Source organism: Carassius carassius, chromosome 36 (assembly GCF_963082965.1).
Source record: "Carassius carassius chromosome 36, fCarCar2.1, whole genome shotgun sequence".
Classification (NCBI taxonomy): domain Eukaryota; kingdom Metazoa; phylum Chordata; class Actinopteri; order Cypriniformes; family Cyprinidae; genus Carassius; species Carassius carassius.
The window spans coordinates 1,438,136-1,450,959 of NC_081790.1; the positions used below are offsets into that span (position 1 = coordinate 1,438,136).

At 34.5% G+C, this 12,824-nt stretch overlaps 2 protein-coding genes across 3 annotated transcripts in view; both read left to right on the forward strand.

Moving 5' to 3' along the window:
• LOC132116876 (vitelline membrane outer layer protein 1-like) overlaps positions 1-4,502 on the forward strand; it is a 55,545-nt gene extending 51,043 nt beyond the window's left edge. The window contains exons 1-5 of one of the 2 annotated variants that reach the window (XM_059525742.1): positions 2,893-3,271; positions 3,480-3,613; positions 3,769-3,882; positions 4,110-4,291; positions 4,364-4,502. In XM_059525742.1, the coding sequence (XP_059381725.1) occupies positions 3,074-3,271; positions 3,480-3,613; positions 3,769-3,882; positions 4,110-4,290 (627 nt within the window). In that variant the 5' untranslated portion in view covers positions 2,893-3,073 and the 3' untranslated portion in view covers position 4,291; positions 4,364-4,502. Of the gene's footprint in view, positions 1-2,892; positions 3,272-3,479; positions 3,614-3,768; positions 3,883-4,109; positions 4,292-4,363 lie in introns of those variants that run through there. The other variant, XM_059525740.1, reaches the window with a different exon arrangement.
• A 3,025-nt stretch (positions 4,503-7,527) lies between these two features.
• LOC132116525 (vitelline membrane outer layer protein 1-like) lies at positions 7,528-9,276 on the forward strand. The gene is made up of 4 exons (XM_059525410.1): positions 7,528-7,725; positions 7,938-8,062; positions 8,207-8,320; positions 9,099-9,276. The coding sequence occupies exons 1-4, from the start codon at positions 7,528-7,530 to the stop codon at positions 9,274-9,276; spliced, it is 615 nt and encodes a 204-aa protein (XP_059381393.1).
• Positions 9,277-12,824: the final 3,548 nt, after the last annotated feature.

The window sequence follows — 12,824 nt, forward strand, 5'->3', positions numbered from 1 at the left end:
CCTAATTTGTTCTATATTATGATTATCCCATTCAAGGAGCACCTCAAGCTAACATTTTGAGTCCTGGAAGGGCCCCTCTATTGACATTTGATGAAATTGTTTAATTGTGTTGAATTAAAAACCCACACAAGGGGTTAAAAGGAATCTGCTTTACAATGCGAATTTGTCTTTAAATAAAAAGTATAAACTATCAAGAAATGGGCACGTTTCTGATTCTGTAGCTATGTGTATTCATTTCTTTGTGCAACTTACTATGACTTCAGAAGTCAAGTTGTATGAAAACGTTTTAGTCCGTGGCAGATGTGGGCTAGCAGATAGCACGAGCTTAGTCCAGAGACATCCATATATGTGTCAAAATACAAAGGATAAACGTATTTACATAAACTTAAAAAGTTTGTTTTTTAAGCCAAGTAAAGGCCTTATTAAACATGCAGGGTTCTATACACTTATTGTCAGACCCAAGGACTGTTTGTGATTAATGTCGTTATGTTCGGGTATGTCTAGTTAATTATTTTCATTTGCTCCACTATATTAGTTGTTTTCTGTTCACTGTTTATGGTCCAGTCTATTACGTGTGACTCTGCACGTCTGACCTGTGTTCTGCCTTTTCTAGATTATTAAAGATTATTTGCATTGTTTGTCGTCTTTTTTGTGCGTTTCATTCACCGTAGCGGTGACACTTTTTACTTGTTTATTTTATTTTTATATTTCTAGCACAAGAAAGCATAAATAATGTTATGAGATTAATGTTTTGAATGTAAAAACTGAAATATAGAAATTCAAAATGACAGAAAACAGATAGATACTTTTAAGTAAGAAAATAAAATTACCAGTGTTACAACATTAAAATCATGTTAAAATCATTTGTAGGTTTTTTAAAATGTACATATATGAATTGAAAGTTTAATGACATTTGTAAGCAGTTAAATTTACATTAAATGATCTGTTAATTAATCGGTAATGTTTAATAAGTACATAAGTAATCATCGACAAGCATATTATCTCATATTTTCATCTATGTTAATATAATGCAAAAAATGTTTGTTAATGATTTAGAAATGTAAGTTATTATAAAGTTATTACAAATAAGTGAAGCTGTTTCAAAGGGCACATGCTTTTACCGGCAATGAGCAGCATTTGTGCCAATCAGTTAGTGTTTAGATTAAGTGTGTTTACATGCAGGTCATTGACTTTAATATCAGAGTTCATTTAGATTTACATAGTTTTAGGAATTAACACTGATTCTTTAGTTAACTAATCTAAATTTGTTCTCAAATATATCTTTCTTCATGCACCAAATTTCTTGTGTGAGAATGATCCAGATATTATTGCATTCATTCTAATCGCGACTGATAATTTAATGATGTCACACCAGATGAGGCTCACGCACAGAGAGAGACTTGTGCAGAAATCAAGATAAATGAGAGCAAAAACACTCACAGAAAGTATTACATGCACACTGCAGTGGATTATTGTAAGTAACATCACACAACCAAAATGTTTCTCTGAATATTAACACAATTGCAATGTGACAATGATTTTATGCATCAGCTATTAGTTCAAAAAACAAGTTAAAATTAAGTGAATATCATTTGACACAATACAGTTTTATTTTTTCTGCTTCAGCTTTTGTGTTTCTTTCAATGGAAAGATGGAGTTTGTTGTTACTGATTTCATTTGAATAACAACAACTCTAAAGTGATTAAATTGTTCTAACTGTATTAACTGAAACAATGTAAGAATTTGATGTGAAAGATGAAACATAATAAAGTAATGGAAAATGTATAAACATAGCGAGAATCGGTCTTGTTAAAGCTACTAATTTTCACCTCTTTCCAGTCACAGAGCACTTTATTTTGAGAGACGTTCAAGTGTTACTTAGTCCTCAACGAGGGATGTAACAGCTCGTGTCTTCAAATGAAGGGTGCCAGACAAAAGTCCAAAAGAAGTGAGATTTTAATGATAACAATGGCGAAGGAAAAAATAATTACTTTACGCTACCTTACGCTGACAAAACAGAACTAAACAGACAGGGTATATAAATGCATGGAAAGTAATCACAAGAACAGAAACAGGTGGGGAGTAATAAATTAAGGAAAGGAACATGACCAAATAAGGAAAAATCAACAGGAGAATAGAAGTCTATGACGGGAAACACACTATTGAATAATTTATTTATGTAAATTATTTTTTTGCATTGATAAATTTGATATTTGTTTGTATATGCTGTTAATTTTTGTTCTTAGAGAAAAAAAGTGCTGAATCTGCAAAATTGGGATCAGCAGGTCACACTTACAAAATACAAAAAAAAAAAAACGAAAATCGCTAGTGTATTTAACTTAAATTGAATTAGTTTTTGAAACTAAAATGTTTTTACTTTTGTTCTAGTTTTTTAAGGCAGTCGGTTTGCATGCATTTTAAAGTAAGGTTAACTAATTCGATTTTAAAGTGTGTATGAACATACTTTGGTGATACTTAAATTCTCCTTCTGCCTCTTAGAAGAAAGACAGTCGCAGGTTTGGAATCACATTAGCTTAATTAAATGATGACAGAATGATCATTTTTATCAGATCACTTCCTCTAACACTTGCTTCCTTGCAATCATTCTTATTCACTTGAGGAAATAGATCTTATATTCTCTGTTGCAGTGCATGCTTAATATTTTACTCATCAAAAACACAAAATCAAACAAGCAGCTCAACATTTTCTAGGCATTTTCCCAAGAAATCAGTTTTCAGGGACATTTAGGGTTAAGCATACAGATATATTGCTGGATCAGTGTTTGTATTTTTGTGTTTTCAGTCACGTAAAGGTTGTTGATGTGCACTCTGCGCTCCTGGCTGCTGATTGGCTAGAACAAGGCTTTCATTTTATTTATAAACCATGAAAATGCACTCTGAAAAATCAGGCATATTCTGCGGACAGACTGCAGTCGATCAGGTTTTCTGTTCTGGGTTTGAAGAAACTATTGTTCATTTGAGCAGTTTTACTGACCCTGGTCAGTTTTTGGTGTAGAAATCAAACAGAATTAATTTCATCAGTATTTTTTATTGATTAGACCAGAGCTCCAGCAATGCATCACTTTATTTCTTTACTGTTATTCATTATTGGGCTCCATGTGAGCATTCAGTCATTTATAATGGATTCTGATCCAGACATCAACAGAAAAAACAGATGGTGGCTGAATGTGTACTATGCAACGAACTGGGGATCGTGGGGGTTTAAAGACATCTGTCCAAATGGAACATATGCTGCAGGGTTCAGTCTAAAGGTAAGTCTGGCTTTAAATACATTACAGTCATATGGGGAGGCTTAATGGTTAAACATGTAAGCTGGTGACTGATCATTACTAGTTAGTTATTTAATTCCAGGTATCTCCAGGGAACTGCACATGCTTAATACTAAGGACACTAATATTAATGTTACTATAGGAAGTTACAGTATAATTTTCAATGATTGATTGTAGCTCTTTTTTTAAGGTGGAACAGCTTTCCTATGGCTTTTGGGATGACAACACTGCACTCAATGGGATTCGCCTTCACTGCATCGATCCGTCCAAAGGCTTATCAAGCTCATATGAGAACTACGCCTCAGTTGAGTCAGAAGTAGGAAGGTAATGGGCTCAGACTAAAGAGTAGTAATACTAGTCATAGCAGGTTTGGGGTTATTATTAATTCTTGCGTTAAGGTTTAGGAGCAGCTTTATCATAAGCTACAGTTAACAAATCAGTTTTCTTGAAAGTTCAGTAATAAAAAGTTTTTTCTTCAGCTGGGGTCAATGGACAAAAATCAAATGGTGTCCTTCTGGATTACTGACTGCTTTTCAGCTGAGAGTCGAATCTTCCCAAGGCATTGAAGACGACACGGCCGTCAACAACATTAGGTGAGTATGCAGAAGTACATTTTTAAAAGGCAGTTTTTGTGGTTTAATGAACACAGTCACTAGATTCATCATTTTAATTTGATTAATTGTTAAGCCCTACTTGATTTCTTTATCCAGAATGGGCCAAGTTACGTGACATTCCATGTTATAGAATAAAATCTGTTTTAAGAACAGGATTCCCAGATTCTGTCTGTGTTTTCGAATATTATTTTTTCTTCTATTTTAAGATTCAGATGCAGTCGAGGGTCTTTGCTGGAGGGTGACGGCACAGCCTGGGGCGAGTGGGGATATATGAGCACTACATGTAAAGGAAAAGCGATTTGTGGCATCCAGACACAGGTAGAAGAGCCACAGGGAATGAGAGACGACACCGCTCTCAATGATGCGAGGATGTTATGCTGCGATTAAGGTGGATGCAATCGCAATCAAACACTCGGACTGTCACATACTGCAGAGCAACTGAGTTTGGTTTTTCTTTCAGGTGTAAGAGGACGACAGCAAAGAACAGCTAAAAGATCAGATGGATTGTAATAATTGATCGAATGCAATGATGAGCTAACAAAGCTGTGGTATGACACTGTGTAAATGCATATTCAGCTGGTCATTATCACAAAACAAAATACTTACAGGATGATCAAGACCCTGAAAAACAGACAAGGTCGATGGAATCATCTCACTTGTTATTTTATTTTTATGCCAAACATCAGTATTAAAGTGTCTATCTGAAAACCATCTTGTAGTCTCAGATCCTTTATCACAAAATTTTACATCACATGTTTGATTGCATTAGTGCATGTGGCAGACGGTTCGACCTAAAGTGACTTACACTGCATTCAAAGTCTTATCCATTAAAGCTTTTCTTGGAAATGAACAGTGAACTCTACAGGAACACTAGTGAACTCACATCTTTCTTTTTATAGTATGATAAGAACATGAATATTAAAACTTAGGCTATTTTATAAGATAGCCCAGTACAACTTACTGAAATGTCTCGAAATGTCTCATGTAATTGCTTATTCATTGCCATGTAACAAAACATTTACCTCTTAGCGTCCATTCAACTAAAAAATTACTATAAAGATGATAATTTTGCTTATTTATAAATAATAAATATTTTTACTGCCTGTGTTTTGATTTTGCCAAATCAGTTTGGACGAATGCAAACAACTTATTGATCATGAACCCAAGGTCCAGCAAGGCAGGAAAACATTCAGTCTTCCTGAGGGAAGACATCTTTCACTATTGTAAGTTCATGCTGTTAAATACAGAAAAATTAAATACTGGCGTATTCTTGGACCGCATTATTGAAATACAAATCCATGCACCAGAAGTAGGCTAGCCAACAGATTTCATGCCATGCATATGTATTTAATTTCACTGTATTTTCACCTCCTAAATTACTACACCTGTGCATTAATAATTCTATGAAGGTGCAGTTTACTCAGACTTACTTTTTAACTGCAGGCAGACATAGGCTACTAATGTTTTGAGTGTCCCTTACTCTTTCTTATTTTCTTATAAACAACATTAAACTTATGTGACAACATTAATAGGATGCACTCAGGAGGAGCCCAAACTACACTCAATGGCCAAGTGATGTGATATTGGCACAGTCTCTGTGTAATAAACAATTATTTGAGACGGTATAGTGCTCAAGTTGAAAAAAAGACATTTAGTTTCCACTTCCCAAGACATCTTCAAAATGTATTAAAATTCTGATAAGGATAAGAAAAAAGTTGAGAAAAACACATGACAGTGTGACTGAAATGATAAAAGTGTTAAAAATAAAGAAATTAAACACGTTTATTCTGTGGCACCTAATAAAAGAATTTGGAGTTTTGTTTCTTATAGGAGCCAATGTCTCCTTTGTTGATTTTTAATTTTTTTGTCTGGAGCCTGTCTACAGGCTTGTTGGCATTAATGGTTTCATAATAAACCATTAACATCCATGAAATATTTCCATTACATCTAATTTTCTTAATAGTGCATAAAGGTTCTTTTGAAAATTACAAATTTTGTTCATTTTGCTTAAAGGTCTTATTTCTGTTTTACAGTATAATTTTTTTCTTTAAAACCTCATGAAACATTAACAAATGTAAATACATCGAGCAGCATTTGATCTGATTGTCTACACTCACTCAGTGTTTGTCTAAAGTGTGTTTACATGCAGGTGATTGATTTTAAAACTCAAGTTCATTTAGTCATTTAGATTTGCATTGATATCTTGATCATTGACTGGAACAATAATATGAATAAACACTGATTCTTCAGGTAACTGATCTGAGTTCGCTCTGCAAATATATATTTATTCATGCAAAGTATCATATGAACACTGTTCATTTTCTTATTTCTTATTCTAGTTATACATTTCTTATATAGTTTTTCTTATTTCTTAAGCTTCACGTTTGACTGCTCTTGTCTTTCATTATGTGCACATCATGGTCACAACTAGACAAAACGAGAAATAGACCTCAGACACGCTGGTGCACACACACACACACACACACACACACACACACACACACACACACACACACACACACACACACACACACACAGGACAATCAAGACCCCTAAAAAAATTGTGGTTGACTGGAAGTGATGGTTCCATGATCCAAAATAATTTAATTTATAGTAGTGAAAGGTTCATTCAATTAGTGAAATGTTGTTCACACTAAGATATTATTTTTGGAACAGTTCATTTGAGTCACTTAAAGACTTAATTGTAAGCGTATAACATATACGTATATTAAAATGTCTTCATTTACCTAGAAATCGCACAATGCAAGCTATTGGCAAAATATTACAGTACCCATAATTCCTGAATAGAGATCTCCCAATCCGAATCACTGAAATGGATACAGTGCCATGTATCACACACACATTTCAATCATATCACCTATTCATCTGCATGATATTTGTGATCAGATCCAGATGACTGCTGCTTGCGGCTATATTTCTGATGTTATTGTTTCATCAGCTGGAAACGGAAAAACATGACCAGGGAAACTGAGAGTCATGTGACCTCTCTGCTCTCGTATCATGAACTCAAGTTCACTGTTGATTTATGCGTACAGTTTCTATTCAGTATTAATACTGAGAACTCATCAATCAAAGCTGTTCCAATTAAAGAGCACACGCTTTTACTGGCAATGATCAGCATTAGAGCTGATTCTGTTAACATGCAGATCATCAACATTTTAGCTTTGCATAATTTGTCTGAATACTGGCTAAAAAAAAAAAAAAGGATAAACATATCTTTCTTCAGGACATTGAGATGTAAGCAAACCTGTAAGCAAATGCCCGGAATTTATTTTAGGGCAAGTCTAATGTTCTCTCTCGATTGCTTAATATTTCTGTCTTCACTTTTTAGAGGCGTACTACCAAGTAAAACACTTTGCATGGTCACTAACGGTCAAATACAGGCCTACAGGTATTTTTGTTGGATCAGTGTTTGTGTTTTTGCATGTTCACATGCAGGTTATTTCCCAGCGCTTGGTGCTCCTGGTCACTGATTGGTTAGAACCAATCCACATAGGATAACACAACATTAAAGAACCGTATAAATTTATTCTGAAGTTCTAAAGTCTTATTAACAGGATTAATTTCATCAGTATTTTTGGTTGATTTCATCGATCTTCGGCAATGCATCACTTTCTTTCTTTACTGTCAGTCTTTATTGGGCTGCAGGTGAGTGTTCAGTACACAGGAAGATGTTCTGAGAGGAGAGTCAGTAGAGATTGTACATCGGAGCTGACTGTGCCGAATGGGATGAAGTGGGGGTCGTGGGGTTATATCGACATCTGTCCAAATGGAACATATGCTGCAGGGTTCAGTCTGAAGGTAAGTTGTAATATGGGAGTTTCTTAATGGTTAAACATGTGACCTGGTGACTGAAGGTTCAGTCACTGTTAGTAATTTACATCCTGGTGCCTCCAGGTGCAGATCTGCTTATCACAAAAGAACATGAAAATGTTATAGATTGTGTTTGAGATAACTCTGAAACATTGCTTGTGGCAATTCTTTCAAACGGAGGATTGTCATGTTTTTTTTAGGTTGATGAACCTTCCTATGGTGATAACAAGGGACTCACTGGGATCCGTCTTCATTGTATCAGCCTATCAAATGTCTTGAAGGGCTCATTTGAGGACTACACCTCAGTTCAGTCAGAAGTAGCAAGGTAAAGGGCTCAGATTCGGAGTAATAAAACTAGTTGTAGCAAGTTTTATTAAGAATTGTTGCATTAAGGGCTATGAGGAGCTACAAATTAAAGAATTTTCTCGAAAATAATAATTGACTTAAACAAAACTGTGTTTGTGCACAGCTGGCGTGAGTGGACAGATATCAAATGGTGTCCTTGTGGATTCTTGACTGCTTTTCAGCTGAGGGTCGAATCTTCCCAATTATTTGGAGATGACACGGCCGCAAACAACATCATGTGAGTATGTGATGGGACAAGTCATACTCTTTTGTTTTGGTTTTGTTGTTGTTGTTTATTTGTTATTGTTTTGTCCTTTGTATATACAATGTCAGTGAATGTGAGCATGGCTTTGTTCTAAGGCGGCAGATGATCACATGACTATGTCATGATCGCATAATACTTTTATAAAACAGTTCAATAATTAAAGGGGTCATGAACTGTGTTATAATGTTAGTGGAAGAAAAAGGCGATGATGAAGATGCAGGTGTTGCTCTGTCTGTGCAAGCAGTCCTGTTCTCATCTCTATTACATAATAAAGAGGAGGAAGTGAAAAACAAGTCATTTTGGCAGCTTGGTTTTAATAAGCTGTTTTTGGACTAACAATAAAGTTTTAAAGGGATAATTCACCCAAAAATCTAAATTCTATTATAATTTACTCTCCCTTAAGTTGATCCAAACCTATATGAGTTTTCTGTTGAGCACAAAAGAAGATATTATGAAGAATTGCAATAGCCACTGACTTCAATAGTATGATACAAATATATATATACACTATGGAATTTAATGGCTACCGTGCACTGTTTGTTCACCAACATTCTTCAAAATATCTTCTTTTGCGTTCAACAGAAGAAAACCTGGCAAAACTGCATTCAGAGTGTGTTTGCCTTTATTATTAATTACTATTTAATTATGAAAATGAGTCAACTGAACATAATGATTTTACATAGTAAAAATATTTTGATTATATTAAGTTTTTTTTAATGATCATAATACTGTCATATCTGAATTTCTCCAGGTTCAGATGCACTCAGGAGTATTTATATGGTGACGGCACACTCTGGGGCAAGTGGGGCGACTGGAGTCAAATGTGTCGGGGAAAAGGGATTTGTGGTATTAAGACACGGATTGAAAAGCCACAGGGATCTGGAGATGACACCGCTCTCAATGATGTGCTCATGTTCTGCTGCGATTAAGGTGATGTGATCGCGATCAAACACTGCGGAACAAATTTTTTTATTTTGTTTCGATTGCACATGAATGTGCTGGCTAAACTGAATTGTTTTTTTCTTACAGGTGTGAGAGGACAACAAAAAGAAATGCAAGAAGATCAAATATATCATGATGGTTGATGATGATACTATGATTAACTAACATGAATCGTGTCTCAATCCCAGTCCTCGTGCCCCCCTCTCTTGGTTAACACACCTGGTTCAGATAATCAGTTCATACATACACAGTGTTCATTGCTCCCTACTCCCTGAGTAGGGGAAATCAGTTTAAGTTTATTTAACTTCGGAGCATACATTCATGGATTTGCGCTGCGCAGCTGCCTGCAGTGTCTTCACACACAGACGACTGTGACAATACAATTTAAATTCACGCCTCGCACACTTTAATGTCCTTTGAATAGAACATATACACTCGTTTTGACCTACAATCAAGAACTAGAAATATCCTGTTATGTCCACTTCGCAGTCCACTTTCGTTCGAACAGAACAAAGGTGAGAAGAGACGAAAGATACGAAATATGCAGCGCCGGGGTGCGCGAGGACTGGGATTGGGAACACTTCATTAGTGCATGTAGCTAGCAGACAGTTTTATCTAAAGTGACTTAGACTGCATTCAAAGTAACTGTCTTATCCATTCATGCATTTTCTGGGAATAAACAGAAGGAACATTATATGAGCAATGCATGTTACCCTAAACTTTATTAACTTCTGATGGCATATTTATATCCTAAACTCTTAAAGTTTTTTTTTTTTTTTTTTTTTTTAAGTTACTTGTTTACAGTGGGAAAAAGTTATTTAGATGACAAAAAAAAAAAAAAAAATCTGTTTGGAACTGTTCCCTGAAAGGTTTCCAAAAAAAAAAAAGAGTCACAATCAGAGTCACGGAAAAATGGAAAATTGGTTATTAGATACAGTTTTATGTATCACACACACATTTCAATCATATCAGCTATGTTGGACAATAATTCATTATCAATATATATTGCAATATATATATATTTTTTGAAATTATTTTTAAACACATTTCCGATATATTTCAATAGGCCCATACATTACCAGTGTTTCACATACATTGCTTTATTTGTGGCTGTCGACTTTGTTGAATAAACTTTAACACTGCACATTTCAAAATCAAAGAAATGCGTCATGGCTGTTTTCTATGAATTTATCTTTGATGGTATAACACACTCAGTGTCGGAGCTAGAGTTTTATAAATGGGGTGGCCAAAGCTAATTTAGGGGGTAAAAAAATCAGTGTTAAAAGCATGAGTAAATTCTACTTTCTGATTACTTCACATTACCCCACATTAGTTAAACATACTGTGCATTCAAATGTTACTCTATTGGAATTTATTTCTCATATTTCTATCACCACATTAACAAGTGGTTGGAGCAAAAGAACAAATATTAACTTGTATGCTACTTACTTCAAACCGGGCTGCCAGCTTTTGAGTTCATTTTAGATTGAGAATTATTCAGGATTAATTAACAAGCTTACGATTCAGTACATGTTATTTTTTCTAATTTTTTCTAAACTAAACTATACAGGGAACACTATATATAAGGTTAAAAGTAACAATTGAATTTTTTAAAAGTTCATGTTAGACCTTTTTTTTTATACAGTGGTGGCCAAAATTATTAACACCAGTATTTTCACCAGTTAAAAAATGGCTTCATAGGGTTAATTCACCCAAGAATGAAAATTAGCCTGTGTTTTTTGCGCACCCTCAAGGTGTCACGGTTCTGTTTAGTTTCATCATGGACTTAGTTGTGTTTTCATGGACTTGTCATTGGTTTTCTTCAGTCACATGTCTTTTTGTTCAGTTTTCCCGCCATTCTTTAGTTGTCATGGTAATTCATTTAATTTACTCAGGTGTTCATCGTTATGGCCCTTATTTGTCTTGCATTTAAGTTGCTGCTGTGTGATCTTTCATTTGTCTGGTATTGTCTGTGTAATACACAGCTGTCTCGCAGTTTGGCATTCTGTGGATTTATTTAATAAACCTTGTTTCATTTTCATCATTGTCTTCATCCTTGGAATATTCGTGACAGAATACCAGACCCAAAAGGAAAATCCCCGATGTGGGGTAATAATTTACTAAAGGGAGGAACAGTGTTTGTTTGTGTTCCAGCAAGGTAGAGACTTGGAACTTTATGTGGAGGAGTTCCTTGACATCTGCCATCTTGCCACCTGTGATGACGTCTGTCTAATGGAGGGATTTAGGTGTGGACTAGATGAAGATTTTCTGCTTTGTCATGCCCCGCGGTGCTCGCAGCTGGACCGTAGAGTCTTATATTAACTTTGCTCTGTGGACATAATGGGTGATTCTCGCGAAATTAGACTTATGTGGTGTCATGAAACATTTTGATGATAAAAGTAAATGCTATCAAAATAAGAAAGATACAGTTATAAACATCTCTTCATCTACTATTTTGCACATGATTTCAAATTACATCATAAATACCAATTTATTTGATTTTTTCACATTTAAAGGAAAATTTCTCATTACCGCAACGTGTCCATGACTGGATTTGGGTTCTTTGAGGTGGAATTTTTTATAATTAAAAAATAAAAAGCTTCAGTGCATGTTGTACTATAAACATTTACAGTAAATAAACATGTGGTATTTGGTGATCATTGGTTAATGTAGTAGAAATAATAAGGAATATAAATGTGTCCAAGACCAATTTTCTCATCCTCCGCAACAATTTTCAATCATTGTTTAAGTCCTCAAGGAACTAACATTTTCTAGGAGTTTTGCTGGAAGGGACATAATTGACTGTGACACTCAAGATGGCTACCAGGTAGGGCTGTGAATCTTTGGCAAGGCTTCGATTCGATTACGATTCATAGGTTTTCCATTTGATTCAAGAACGATTTTTGCAAATTTAGAACGATTCAATTAGATTCGATTCACAATTAAATTCGATTCGATTCGATTATAACGATTCGATTCTGCATTCTTTAAGTGCATTCATGGGATTATTTAAATGCTTCTACTAAATTCTTTAAATGCTTAGTCAGGGGGCAAATTACAGTAGCATTTATGGTTAGAGAACCATAGGTTAGAAAAAAAAAAAACTTTTGTCCATTGTTAAATGCTAGTTTAATGATGCGACATGGCATACGTAAAAATGTATGTAAGCCAAGTTTTTAAAAAAGAGCTTAAAGAGTATTATGTATAAGCTAACATTTTGTCACACCAGGGGCGTAGCCCTAATTTCAGAAGTGACAGAAATGTCAAATACAATCATTTTATGTATGTATCCTATTTAATAATAATAATAATAATAATTATTATTATTATTATTATTATTTTACAAGGAATTATCTTCTTTTTTAATTACTTTTAATTAGCTGTAATAAATCAAATACACTGCTGGACAATAATCAATCATTTGTTATCGATATTTTTTTCCTAATGGCAATTTTATGATTGTTTTATATACTAGGCTACATTTAATTTTCTGCACAGAATAAGGTAGAAAATATACTTTATAGTTTCTGTACTG

Bases quoted from the DNA above. Each gene is read 5' to 3' on its own strand.
- LOC132116525 (XM_059525410.1), top strand. From the start codon at position 7,528: ATGCATCACTTTCTTTCTTTACTGTCAGTCTTTATTGGGCTGCAGGTG. The intron at 7,726-7,937 runs GTAAGTTGTAAT...TGTTTTTTTTAG, and splicing joins CTGCAGGGTTCAGTCTGAAG to GTTGATGAACCTTCCTATGG. The intron at 8,321-9,098 runs GTGAGTATGTGA...GAATTTCTCCAG, and splicing joins ACGGCCGCAAACAACATCAT to GTTCAGATGCACTCAGGAGT.